The 13,918-nt window shown below is 43.5% G+C and overlaps 1 protein-coding gene across 1 annotated transcript in view; it reads right to left on the bottom strand.

The window, feature by feature from the left end:
• Positions 1–2,112: 2,112 nt before the first annotated feature.
• LOC109907476 (phosphatidylinositol 4-kinase beta) overlaps positions 2,113–13,918 on the bottom strand; it is a 32,617-nt gene continuing 20,811 nt past the window's right edge. The window contains exons 3-12 of the mRNA XM_020505455.2: positions 8,808–9,035; positions 8,363–8,596; positions 8,129–8,238; positions 6,465–6,569; positions 6,163–6,286; positions 5,932–6,045; positions 5,563–5,714; positions 5,222–5,354; positions 4,868–4,988; positions 2,113–4,729 (exon numbers count right to left, since the gene is read on the bottom strand). Of these exons, the coding sequence (XP_020361044.1) occupies positions 4,548–4,729; positions 4,868–4,988; positions 5,222–5,354; positions 5,563–5,714; positions 5,932–6,045; positions 6,163–6,286; positions 6,465–6,569; positions 8,129–8,238; positions 8,363–8,596; positions 8,808–9,035 (1,503 nt within the window). The 3' untranslated portion in view covers positions 2,113–4,547. The remainder of the gene's footprint in view (positions 4,730–4,867; positions 4,989–5,221; positions 5,355–5,562; positions 5,715–5,931; positions 6,046–6,162; positions 6,287–6,464; positions 6,570–8,128; positions 8,239–8,362; positions 8,597–8,807; positions 9,036–13,918) is intronic.

Genomic DNA, 13,918 nt, shown 5'->3' with positions numbered 1-13,918 from the left:
GGGATTATGCCAGTTCTCCATCTGGTTTTGGACCTCTTTCTTGCTTCTGGCTCTCCAACTCCGATCTCGCTGATTTCAGCTCTGTTTGCAGCTCTGTTTGCAATGTCTTCCTCCATCCTCTCAGAACTTCAGGTGGCAATACATTTCTTCTCCCTCTATCGCCAAGCTCGTTATCTTTGCACACTACATGTCGTTCTCCTTCTCGGCGATCTTCATTGTTGGCGCGCTCTTCTCTCCGCCCTTCATGTTCTTTCTCTTCATCGCCTCTTTTTTAGAGCAGTTCTATCTTCTGCTCTCCCTGAGAAGGGCGTTTGGCCATCGTAGTGAGAGAATCTTACTTTCATCCCTGTTGTTTTGTATCCATCTGAGAGGGATTGTGCCACCATGGAGAATATTTGATGTCCTGAGTCTTGACACCTGAAATACATACATACACACACATGACCACCCTCATTTACAGCCTCGGGCACATAACACACTCACACAAGACCAAGTCATTCAGTAATGTAGCCTATTCCTATTATCATACATTTACATGCTGTAAGGCCCTAAAAATTGTCAAAGGCCCCAGCCACCCCAGTCAGACTGTTCTCTCTACTACCGCATGGCAAGTGGTACCAGAGTGCCAAGTCTAGGACAAAAAGGCTTCTCAACAGTACAGACTCCGTTTGTTTTACCAGGTGATGCAGCTCTGCGGACAGGTCAGGGTTCTCAAGTCTCAGTCTCGTTGTTTACAACCACATTTTCAAAGTCAAGAGAAGTTTATATTGCTGTGTTTTCTGAAAATCTATTGAAAAGTGATTTGTCGGTTGTTCAGTTAAAGGCTACTTACACGTGGCCGTCTGGTCTGAGAACCTTTTTTTTAAATGATTTTTATTTATCGGACTTATTTGCCTAGTTAAAGGTTAAGAACAATTTCTTATTTTACAATGACGGCCTACCCCAGCCAAACCCTCCCCTAACCCAGATGACAATGGGCCAATTGTGCGCCACCCTACGGCCGGTTGTGATACAGCCCGGGTTCGAACCAGGGTCTGTAATGACACAGCAGTGCCTTAGACCACTGCGCCACTCGGGAGCCCTGGTGTGTTCTCACCAATGGTGTTCTGTATAGAGGGGCCATTTGAGGAATTTTGTAGGGATATTACAGTGTGCCTACATGGCTCTCCACTGGTCTCTTATTTTCATCATGAGTGGAGATCTGGGCCACCGTAGTAACAGAATTGTTTACCCCTCCTGACCCTCACATACCTAAAACACACATATGAGCTCCCTCATTTATAGACTCGGGCACATACACACTTGTAATATCCATATATCATCATGTTATAGTAGTTCACCCAGTTAGTGTGTTAACTGTTGTAGCCCTGTGGCCTTCAGGGCTCAGTCTCAGGGTTAGCCTTGCTTTCCACAACCACATTCTGAAAGTCAAGAAAAGTTTTAGATTTACAGGTCTTTCAAAATATATTTGCAGTCTGTCTGTCATTCTCCCTCATTTGATGAATTTTGTATATAAATGTGCAGAGTGGAATTTAATTTAAATCTATTCCAGTTTAGATTTTTTACTTAGAGTAGGCCTAGATATACACGGACGCTGGCTGCACGATGCTCGTCTCTGATATTGGACTCAAATCAAGAAAAACGGCTCCTATTAATGAAAGACAAACGCTTCAGGTAGCCAAAAATGTCCAAGTCCAATCAACTTTGACAAAGTAGTTACAACCGTAGAATTAAAGTCATTGGCCGAGTTTACACAGGCAGCCAAATTCTGATATTTGTTCACTAATTGGTCTTTTGACCAAAGATATTTTCACATCAGATTGGTTGGTCGAAAGACCAATTAATGAAAGATCAGAATTTGGCTGTGTGTAAAACAGCCATAGTAGCATCAGCACTGCAAATTATTAGAATCACTGTAAAAGAGCTGTAGAGGACAGGTTGTCATTACATTTGCTACAATTCACATTGTTGATTACAATATAGCCTGCCATAGCATCACTACATATTAAAAACAGAATTAACTAAGTTTATCCTTGATGCAACTGAAAACATAAATCTATTGCAATACATTACTAGTTTACTGGGTGTATATGTAATCACGTGACTCACATATCCAAAATTCCCCCCTCCAATTTATTAACATATGTTAAGAAAACCAAGAAAATATACAAGAAAACAAAAACTTTCCAATTTATTGAAGGAGTCATGCATTTAGGCAACATGATACAAGGTTCGTCTCTGTACCATGTGTATGAAAAGCGAAACATATAATTAGGAAGATTAAAGTGTTAGCGTTCTGATACAAAAGTGGGCAATATTTCTTCCCCTGTACATTCTAAAATGTCTAGTATCAAGGACGAAGGACTTGTTAATTTAGTCGAATAAATGCTTTGCTTGGTGTTAGCGGTGGACCAGGTCCGTCTAAAACCACGTCTCTCTGAGGGCACAATGTTCAGAACTTTAAAAAGGGCAAAAAAACTTTCCATGTAGATCAGACATTTTTCTGTTCAGAACAATAGTGTGATCTATACATTATCTGGAGCAGTCTGTACCCATGGACAAGCATTTAGCTGGTGTGACACTGGACAAAGACACAATTCTGCTTCTCCATGGTTCAGAATGGGAGAGAACATCAACGGGGGTTTGACAGAACCCACTCCGGTAAAGATGTAAATAACTCAAGTGCATTTTACAGAATAATGTTAGGGTTGGAATAAATGAAGGGGAAAGGCAATGAAAGTAGTATTTACTGAAGAGTAAGCAGGAAGTGTTTAAAACTTTTGATCAAATAAACTTCCTGGGTACATGACCTGCACGCCTTTGTCCCAACTGTTGCATTGATAAAAGTTATGTCTCAAGGCATTGGTTTGCTCACATGAATGACTCATTTGAGTTCTCTCTGTCATTTTTGCTATACACAAAAGCCACCCACCGACAACACAGTTTTCAAACATAAGCAGGTAATATAAGTTATAGGCTATCCCAGCATGTAGCTTTTTCAAACAGCTCTCTTCAATACTGAATACATGTTTGTGTTTAAGAGAGCAAAAAACTAAAATCTGTTTAGTAGAGAGTATCATAAAAAAAAAAACATTCACATATCAAGGAAGTTGACTTGTGATAATGAGCTCATACTGTTCAAAATAAGGAGAAATAAAAACAGAGGAATGAAATCATCACTCCCATTATTTACATCGTCTGCTCAAGGACAACCCTCTCTCTGGATTGGCCCGAGTTAGTCACAGGAATGCATCTGAGAGCCAACGAGAGAGGGACGTGTTGAGCATTCGTTAAATATGCAACCTTAGTTAACATAACATACAATAATAATGCGTTAACATACACATTTAGTTAGAGATGAAAGACAAACATTAGTGGAACATCAATGTTGAGTTTTTTTTGCATAAATCCATTACAATTGTTTTATATATGTAACCACAGGTAGCCATTTTGGTTCAACATAACTGTCAAGTGCATGAGGCTCAACATGACACTAGCGTTCCTTCAAGTATGGTGGCTTTAAGAGTGACACTAACAAAGCAAAGCCCTACATGATGTATGTTGGCATGACACAGTCTGTTGAATATACAGACTATCATGTGATGATAGAGAACAGTCCTTTTTATTCATGGTATTTCTATCTGTAACAGTAAGTACAGATGTGCTTTACTGGATGAGAACCAGTTGTCTGAAACCCAGATTGAAATGAAACTGCTCCTTTTAAGGATGGAAAGAAAAACACAACCAGCAGCTTCGCTGCATGCTTGGACCCCTAAGAAGAGACGTGTTGGTCCTAGTTCAAACTTCCAGTTCAAAACAAATCAAACTCTTGGAATAAAGTGTTGTTTTCCTGACAGAACACTCATACACCCATGGTTTTTAATAGTCCTTCCCCCCCTCTCTTTGGGCTGGCTCATTCTTGATGACCACAGAATTTTCAGAGAAGGGAAAATGTCCATTAGAAAACCTGTCTTGTGCTTTCTTTGTCGTTACATAGTGGCTTCTCAAAGTCCATTTTGCTCTAAGAACAATGGAAAATAAGTACATATTCGATATGTACCTCTGATTTGCTCTTGCAGTTGTCCAATCTGAGAAAACACTTCGTGGCTCCTCTGAATTTAGACCACGCCCTCTCCCACATTGCCCCTCCCCTTTTCAATGAAGTACCTCCTCCAATATTGATACTTAATCGTTTTCATGTGTGATTTGAACTGTGCGTTATGCCTCTTTTTTTAAACCGTCAATGAGGTAAAAGTCCTATGGACAGGAGGAAGGAGGTGCAATCTCCCCCTCCACAAGGCCAAAACAAGGAGGGGGGGAGGAGGAGGAGGGGGGCAGAATTCTAAGACAAAGAACATATCAAGTTTGCAAACAAGTCCTGTAGTACTAGTCTATACAAGAGTCCATTTTTGTAGATGTGCTGCTATGGCAAGCACATGTTTGAGTCCATATGCACATGCTCGCCACCATCTGTATGTGTGTGTGTACACGATTGCTTGCTCTCCCATGTGGATGTCCTATGTGGTTGTGTCCCGGTGTTGTACTGTTCACATGATGCCGTTGGTGAAGTACTGGAAGCCGTCGTAAAGCTTGGTGGTGATGGAACGCATGGAGCCATCCACCATCTGCTCCACCAGCACCTGTAGCTGCTCCTCCGTCAGGCTCATGTGGAAACGTTCCTTCAGGTAGCGGATGGTGCTGGAGCCATGGAAGCAGGGCAGGTGAGAGCCTGGTGGTGGAGGAGAGAGGGGAGACGGGAGTTGTAATAGCAAGACCATAAAAGAAACCAGACACAGGGCAGAAAGATCATGTACATGGAAACGGCGACACACTGACCATGCTCCTATACAGTTTTAGCAAACAGTACCTTGCTGCATGATCTCCACTATTTGGACCACCTTCTCCATGTGTTTGCGAGCAGCTATCAGGCCCTGGAGCATCAGCACCTTGTAGTAGTTGAACATGTCTCCATCCAGGCCTCCCATCACCTGAGAGAGAACCGCGGACAACAGAGTGGACTTTTTACACATGCAAAATCGACAGGTTATGCAGATAACCAGCAAACAATGTCGCTAATAGCATCTTTTAACACACCAACAAATGTATTTATGTAGTGAACATTGTGAGATTGCTAACTCAATTGTTAGGCAGCTAGCTGTATGAGCAATTCCGGTTTACAGTTTTATGTGACAACGCACATTCACTCATTTATTTGACTCACATCAACAAATTCGCTGGTGAGCTTAAAAGCAGAGGTCTCAAAGCCCAGGTTTCTGGGTGAGCTGGACAGGATGAAACCAAAGTCAATGTGGATGATGTGGCCCTCAGAGTCCAGGAGGATGTTGCCATTGTGTCTGGAGAAAGGAGACGAGAGAAGGGGGAGTGAGTAAAACATATAGGAATACAGGAGAGGGTGGGATGTGGTTTATCACACCACAAAAGCGGCGTTTACACAGGCAGCCAAACATCCTCAACGATGCAGGAAGTGGAGAGGGGAAATAGAACAGGGGAGTAATAGTACTAGTGAAACTAAAGGAGGGATGAGAAGGGAGGGCTGCCCACCTGTCTTTGACCTGCAGTAGGTAGCAGATGAGGCTGTAGCCGGCGCAGCTCTCCACAAAGTTGCGCTGGGCGGTGAGGAAGGCCTCGGTGGTGTAGCTGCCGTGCTCCTGCAGGAAGTAGTCCAGCAGAGACAGCTGGCTCTGCTTCCTCACCTGGAGCACAGACACAGCACTCCATTAGAAATGGCAACCAACACAGTATTCTGTACAAAATAGCTATTGATAATAGTGCAGGATCAAACTGTTACTTATATTATCAGAATCTTCATTTCAAGAGGGCAGTCGTACTGCATCACATAGCTAAACAACTTGGGCAGCTTTGTCATGACATTTCAAGTGGGGTCCATTTAATTGATAAAAATGCGCTCACCTGGTGCAGAGAGACAGCGTTCAGCACGGGCTCAATCATCCCGCTGTCCGATGACATCACCAGGATTTTATAGGGCTTGATCCACAGGGGGACGCGCTCCTGCTCCCAGATGGACTGGAGAAGAAGGGGGAGAAGTGGAGTGCATTAGCCGGGGAATGCTAATAATAATCCATTATTAGTATTATTATAGCATTTCTGTGGAATGGGACTCGACTGTGGAGGGTCACATACCTGCAGCTGGCTGAGCACCTGGAAGGCCAGTAACTCCTGCCTCAGGTCGTCCCCACACTTCACGATGACCGACAGCAGCCGCCAGTTTGGCAGGTGACCGTAAGGAGAGCCCTCCCTTATCCGCCTGAGGGATGGAGAGAGAGAGCAGGAGGAAATAGTGAGACACAGCAAATTACTTGTCAATGCCACAATGTGCTGTTCTTCGCTGCACCTAAGTGGGATAGACATGTATCGTCAGGTGGGATTGTGTACGCCCATCCATGTGTGTCCCTTCTATTCATTCTGATCTGCCAATCACCCACCTGACTTTCTCCTGCCAGGGCTCCTTGAGCGCCACAGCGGACGGGTCCTCCGGATCTTTCCGGAACGTGGTGGGGGTGTGGGCCAGGTTCTCTGACAGACGTCGCCTAAGAAAGAAACATGCTGTTGTAAAACCTCTATCCAGACCATAGCGATGGACCCAAATACATGAAACTATAACAAGCATTGCTTGGACTTGGGCCGGAGCTGTCCTGAGAGCCATACCGGATCCTCACATTTTTGGGGAACTGTCGTCTCCTTCAGAAAACAAAGTGGGGGGGAAAAAGCAGCAAATCACACAGAAGCGGCAAAAAAACGGTTGATCAAAGTGAAGGATCGGCATTGAATAGTAATGGAGAGTGTGCTTTCATATCCTGACTCCTCTTTGTTCAAGCTTATTTGACACTAGTCTCTGAATCCGGTGTGTGTGTGCCAGAGTTTGAGAATGCGCCAGCCTGAACGCCGGGATGCTATGTTCCAAGTTGTCAAATCAGGGTTCTTATGTTCATTAATCATTACATTTACATATCAGCCCTGATCAGAATTATGTCTACCGTTCAGCGCGTATGTGTGCGTGTGTGTGGAAGTGGGCCATTGACCAAGGAGAGATCGACATTTAGGCAGCAGTAGGCCTATAAAATAAGGATAGACTAACAGAACTGCCAATTCAAAACATAATTAGCCATGCTACAAGCTATTTCGCTAGTCTTCGCATGATCTATATCTAAAAGGTTAGTCGTTGACTCAGCCTTTCCACCAGCAACATTGAGAAATAGATCTAACACCGTTATTTAAAAGCTGCGATTCTCCCCTCTATTAAAACAGTAGGCTATGTAATTCCGACGTTGAAAATATTCTAAGAATAGCCTAATTGACAAATTGCTCCCCGGAAACAACATTTTAGCCTTAAGGTTATAGATAAACATGTGTTAGTTAGCTACCTTGCTTTGAAGTAGCCTACATGATCCATTTTAATGAGGGAATAATTCTAACAAGATAAAAGTATCTGGTTGTAACGTTGCAATATTTGATATCAAGGGTGGTCAACCGTCCCCCAAGAGCGCTTCTGGGCGTGCAGGCTTTTGTTCAAGCCCTGCTCTAACACACCACATTGTAGCCTAAACATCAGCTGCTCAACAGGACCTTGTTAGGCAGACTCCGGTGTGTTTCAGGGCTGAATCAAAAGACTGAACAGCCAGTAGCTCTCCAGATGGAGGGTTGATCACGTGCGTTTAATACAGTAGCCTTACAAGTGCCGTTATTTTACTTTGTGTGTGTGGGGGGGGGGGGGGGGGGGGGGGGGTTTAAGTGCCTTGATCAACAGCACAACGGTAGGAGATAGGTCTACATGGGATCACAGACCAGCAGCCTTCTAGTGTCAATGCCACATTTATGCCGACTTCTTTCCATGTAGGCTACAGCGACGCAACCAGTTATTGGGCATGGAAATTTGGTTAAAAAGGCATGAAATTCCATCAGTCAAAATGTATATGAACTCTTAACAGTGAATAATAAGGTCTCTATAACAATGTAATTTGGGGATTTCTGTGAACTAATATAATGGACTGACTTGGGGGGGCTGTCTTTTTTTCCCCAAGTCAAGCAAGTCTTGAAAGATAAACTACAAGCTAGCAGAGCAATTCCAGCTGACAGTGACCCCCTGTACCTGATGTCGCCGGCGGCGATGAAGATGGGCTCCTTGCTCTCCGTGCTGGTGATGCTGTCCACAGAGAACTGGGAGATGTTGTCGCTGCTACTGGTGTGGCCTTCTGGGAGCTGGAACCATAGAAGGACCCCAGGGTTCTAGTACATTCAAATCTGATTCACTCCTTCACCCTTGTCATCAAAATGTGATAGAAAGTCACACGGTGCCACCATGTGGTTCCCCACGGGTACCTACCTCCACTTGCAGCTCGCCGATGTCGTCCACGGCCCAGGCCTCGTCGTCGTTGTCGTAGTTGGGCACGGTGGAGAAGCTGCCGGCGCGCTGCTCGGCTGTGATGCCAACGCACTCTGGGAGGAGGTTGTCCGCAGAGCGGGCACTGCGGATGCGCGTCTCATGAATGCGCACGGGAATGGCAGACGTCTCGAAACTCCCGCACTCCAGCACCTCCACATAGATGATGTACGGGGCCTGAGAGGAAGGGGAGAATGAAGGAGGTCAGAGGTCATACTTAGGGAATGGAATTCTAGAGCTTTTATTTTATTTTTTAAAAGGTACATTTAACCAGTTAGTCTCATGGAAAGAGCATTGGGGCACGTTCCATTTAAAACTCCAGGCACCTCAGAAAATAACTAAATGAGTTAACTAAAAAAGGTTTTAAACTACTAGGCCTTCTGGTCACCTTGTCTTTGGAGTTGAGCACCACGGCCTGTGTGTGGGGCACGCGCACCACGTGATGGTCGAAGGCTGCAGTGGGCAGCCAGACGCGGGCGGGCAGCTTGTGGTTGAGCACTAACAGCTCTGAGGTGAGCTGCTTGGTCTTCTGCTCCTTGGTGGGCAGCGTGGCCAGCCGCTTGCCGATGCCCATCAGAGACTTGATGAACTCCCTCTGTGGCGTCAGGCGCAGCGGCTACAGAGAGGAGGAAAGCTGTTAGAATCTAGATCAAAGACATGTCTTTTTGTGTTTTGAAGAAAATGTACAGCGAGTTACAGCACATGACAAGTGGCACAACTTTCCCCCAGGTCCTTCCTTCAATGACTACTCAAATGAGAGGCTAAGAAAGGAGGGAGAACAAAGATATTATGATGAGACATGAAAGAGGGATGTTTCAGGAGCAGAATCAGAAGAAAGAAAACCAAGGGAGTTATAAAACTAAGAGTATGGCCACAGGGAGAAGAAATAAGCAGATAATGGAGAATTTATGTCAACCTGTTGCAGTACCACATACTGGCACCAGATGTCAGTATAGCATTGGTTAAAATTAGAGGGTTGAGAGAAACGCATATGCCAAACAAGCTCTGGGGCCTTTGGAATGTTTAGTCACCACTTATGGTGTCCAATATCTTCATATCTCGAGTATGAACAATGTTCAATATCATTACAGTAGGTCAAAGAACAAATCTAGGAAGTCCTTTGTTATACAGTTAAAAGTGGAACAAACAGACATATCAAATTCCCAGTTAATGCTACAAAATCAATTTCAGAGGTTTTAAAAATAGGTTATATTTGAATCAACATTCCATTATTGTACACTAAGGCATTGTTGGCAGAATAGATGGATGCAATTCAATGCATGATAAATATCATTTCACCAATGCATTTCTTGCTATCAGGTTGGAAATCACAGCTGACCAGGTACATTGTTTGGTGCCGCCATTCGGGATGCACCGTTTCAACGACTCAATATTTTGTACAAAAACAGTGGCTCCACACAGACGCAAGTGTCATTTGGTTAGCTAGCAAGAACTAGAACGACTGTTATCCAGTTAGCCAGAGTGAAGTTGCGAACGCAAGAGATATGCCATCCTCGCCGATTTCGTATGTGTCCCAGAGCGCAGAATAAATGATGAATTTACGAACGCACTACGACCGTGTCAGTAATAGTCACGAATGCACTGGATCAGAGTTTCCTGAGCCCCCCCCCCGTGCATGTTTAGTTTTTTGCCCTAGCACTACACAGCTGTTTCAAATAACCAACATCATCAAGCTTTGATTATTTGAAACAGCTGTGTAGTGCTAGGGCAAAACCCAAAATGTGCAGCCAGGGGGGGGCCCCTAGGACAGATTTTGGGAAACCCTGCTCTAGATAACATGTAAACAGTGTCTGGAAGTAGCTATAGTAGAGCTAGCCAACTTTAGCCAGTTAGCTTAGGTGCTTGGTTGGGACAAGTACGAATCATAGGCAGACAAGCTGCAGAAGGATGAGTAGGCTACAATTCCCCATCTTGCTCTGGCTAGCATTAGTTGATGATCTTGTTGTGCAAACCATTGAGAGAGAGAGAGAGAGAGATTTCCTTTTTATGACTATTTGATCAATAGGACTGTAAATGTCACAAATGTAAAAAGGACTCCCGTGTTATTGACATAGTGGCAGAAATCCAGTCAGGTGTAACGTTATTTTGTGGCTTTTGGCGAATGCGTTCTACTGATCTGAAGTTGCACGGTTGCAACTGCCTGTAAACACACAGTCCAGTTCAAAGTGAATTATGTCAGGCCTGATTGGAAATGCCTTTACATAAAAGGTCTACTGGCGCAACGGTCTGCATATACTCCGGTCCTGGACAAGACATGTTTTTATTAGGTTTCATTTACTGCAGTTTCTATTAACTGTACAAAACGCACAAATTCTATATTGCTATAGCATTTTCATAAATGCCTTACTCTACGTAATTCCCAAACATTCTAAGAATGAATGAAAACATGAAACTGACCATAAGTGCTTGATGTCAGAATATGTTTTAAAAAGTGTCATTCTTCCTGGGAGGGTGTATATGAACAGATTAAGATTTCATGTTGCTAAAATGCTGTCAGTTCCACTAAGGCTACTTTGGAATTAGATAACATCTCAATCACAAGGTTACTATTTTAAAAAATAGTTACTTAATTAGTTTTATGGAAACAATGAATCAAGCTCCAATTAAGTAGGCTAACATATAGGACAGTTAAATGTTTTGTTAAGATAAGTAACAAGAAAAAAAAGATAAGCTTAATTTGTCAATTCTTAGTTAAAGGGGCACTCAGCAAAATCATGTTGCCACCAGAGATATTGAGATGCGTGAGAGGCAAGACTTTGCTCTCAGTTATATCGTGGTAACCAGGTGATCAAAACCGTGGAGAGGTCGATCCTCCCCTCCCCCCCAACCCCTCTTTTATGCTGCTGCTACTCTCCGTTTATCTTATTTGCATATTCACTTCAACTATACAATCATGTACATACTACCTAAATGGCCAGACCAACCAGTGCTCCCGCACATTGGCTAACCGGGCTATCTGCATTGTGTCCCACCACCCGCCAACCCCTCTTTTTACGCTTCTGCTACTCTGTTCATCATATATGCAGTCACTTTAACGATACCTACATGTTCATACCATCTCAATAAGCCTGACTAACAGGTGTCTGTATATAGCCTTGCTACTCTTTTTTCAAATGTATTTTTACTGTTGTTTTATTTCTTTACTTACCTACACACACACACACACTTTTTTTCCCGCACCATTGGTTAGAGCCTGCAAGTAAGCATTTCACTGTAAGGTCTACACCTGTTGTATTCGGCGCACGTGACAAATAAACTGATTTGATATCTACCTTAAAATACCAGGTAGGCCTATTTTTGCCACATGAACTACTACCAGATTATGTTGCTTAGAACTACCAAGTAAAATGTGTAATTATGACGGACCTTGCATGTGACACTGGAGCTTTCCACTCAAAATCTTCCTATACCATCCTCTCATTCAGGATCAGGAGACTTTACATTTAGCAGTGTCTCAAATTTTTTGTTGGGGGAAAACCTGAAGCAAGTTATCCAATTAGAGGGAAAACAACCCAAGGGGTTGAGACTGTTGCACTACATTCCAATGTCCATATTAGTATACCACAAAGAAATCATGCCCAATACATACACTAGGTGGTATGCTGGTTGGTGTGGACATTGAAACAGAGCCTAGAGGTGACATTGGTTAGGCCCATTCAAAACTACAGATTTTCCAGGATGAGGAACCCGTGTTTCATTGCATTTCCTTAAGTCTTTTTGTGTTGACACGCAAACCAAATAGCTTCCTTTGTGTTCTACTTTTGTAGTCAAATATCAAACGCCTTTCCTGTGAAGTGTCGTTTTCTGGACCATGACCAAACGTCATGACTTCCTGAACATCACTTCCGGAGTGGACAGGACAGTCTATTGAGGAAGGGTCCCTGAGAGTTACTGGGATCGGATTTCACCATTTAAAAGTAATTTTTCTAACAGGTTCTGGACCAGTGCTTAACAAGGCACAATAATTCATGTGTGTTCCAAATAAATAGTGTCTGGGCAACACTTCCCAAAACGTGTCCTGGATTCCTGTTAAGTAGCAGTTAGCGGCTAGCCATCATGAAAACGGAGCAGGCTAACGCTGGCAGTGCTAGCCCACCTGTGTTTTTATCCACGGCTGGGCACAGTTGCGTCAGGAGAAATGTTTTTCACACAATGAAGGTGTGACTGGAAAATGGGCAGGGATTTGTCTGCCTGAAATGCACCATCATCAAGCAGTTTAAGGAAGAGATGTTCTGGCTGTTAGCTTGGCTGCGAGAAAAGGATAACTTGCTTTCTAAGTACACCGACCTTGCCGTAACCCAGGAAAACCCAATGTCAGATCTAAATGCCACCTATAGCAAAACTGTCAATGAGTCGGGCAGCGATGATCTGTCCCAATCCAACAGACAGATGTTAAGGTCAACTCCTTAACATCTGGCTGGACACTCACAAGACATAGGCGATAGGGGAGGTAGTCTGGCCACTCTTCATCTGTCCGAGAAGATCCGCTCCAGCTATCAAACAGTTTAGCAGTTTTAAAAAACACCCTCGTTAGCACAGGGAAGAGAATACTTCTCTAGCCCCCTCCTGTGCTACTGAAGGGGCTTGGAATGTTTTAGCCGACTCTTTACCCTGAACGAGCACCTGAAGAAATGTTGCAATGACAGAAATGTCTCTTTTTGTGACAACTTCGATTTGCTGTGGGACCAACCAGCACTTTTTATAAAGAGATGGGATTCACTCTAACCGCAGGGGTTCCGGGATAATTTCAAGCAACATTGCAAACTGTTTTAAAGACTGATGGACAGGGTCTGGTAGTGCTCCAGTTCTCCCTGTCAGAATAAGCAAAATAGGACTTAACCTAATTTACAGTACGTTTCTTTAACCTCACTAGGGTAGGGGGCAGCATTCTGAATTTTGGATGAAAAGCATGCCCAAAGTAAAATCGCCTGCTAATCAGGTCCAGAAGCTAGGATATGCATATAATTGGTAGATTTGGATAGGACTCGAATTTCTAGAAAACACTCTACTCTCCAAAACTGTTAAAATAATGTCTGTGAGTATAACAGAACTGATATGGCAGGCGAAAACCTGAGGAAAATCCATCCAGGAAGTGAAATACCTGTTTTTCCATTGCAAGACTATCCACCATACAAAGACTTATGGACGCAGTTCACGATCCCTATGGCTTCCACTACATGTGGCCAGTCTTTAGGCATAGTTTCAGGCTTTTACTCTGAAAAATGAGGGAGAAACACCACTTTCAATGAGACAACAGTGGAAATTTCCAGACATGAGTCCTGCGCGTAACCTGGACCGTGCCTTTCTTGTTTTTCCTTTTCTATTGACGAAGCCATTGTCCGGTTGAAATATGATTGATTATTTATGACAAAAACAACCTGAGGATTGATTAAACATCGTTTGACATGTTTCTACGAACTTTTATGGTACTTTTTAGATTTTGTGTCTGTTGTGACCGCGCTTTGTTCCATGGATTAC

Source organism: Oncorhynchus kisutch, linkage group LG17, assembly GCF_002021735.2.
Source record: "Oncorhynchus kisutch isolate 150728-3 linkage group LG17, Okis_V2, whole genome shotgun sequence".
Lineage (NCBI taxonomy): Eukaryota > Metazoa > Chordata > Actinopteri > Salmoniformes > Salmonidae > Oncorhynchus > Oncorhynchus kisutch.
Note: the sequence above shows the minus strand (reverse complement) of the source record. Positions and strands in the feature narration are given on the sequence as shown.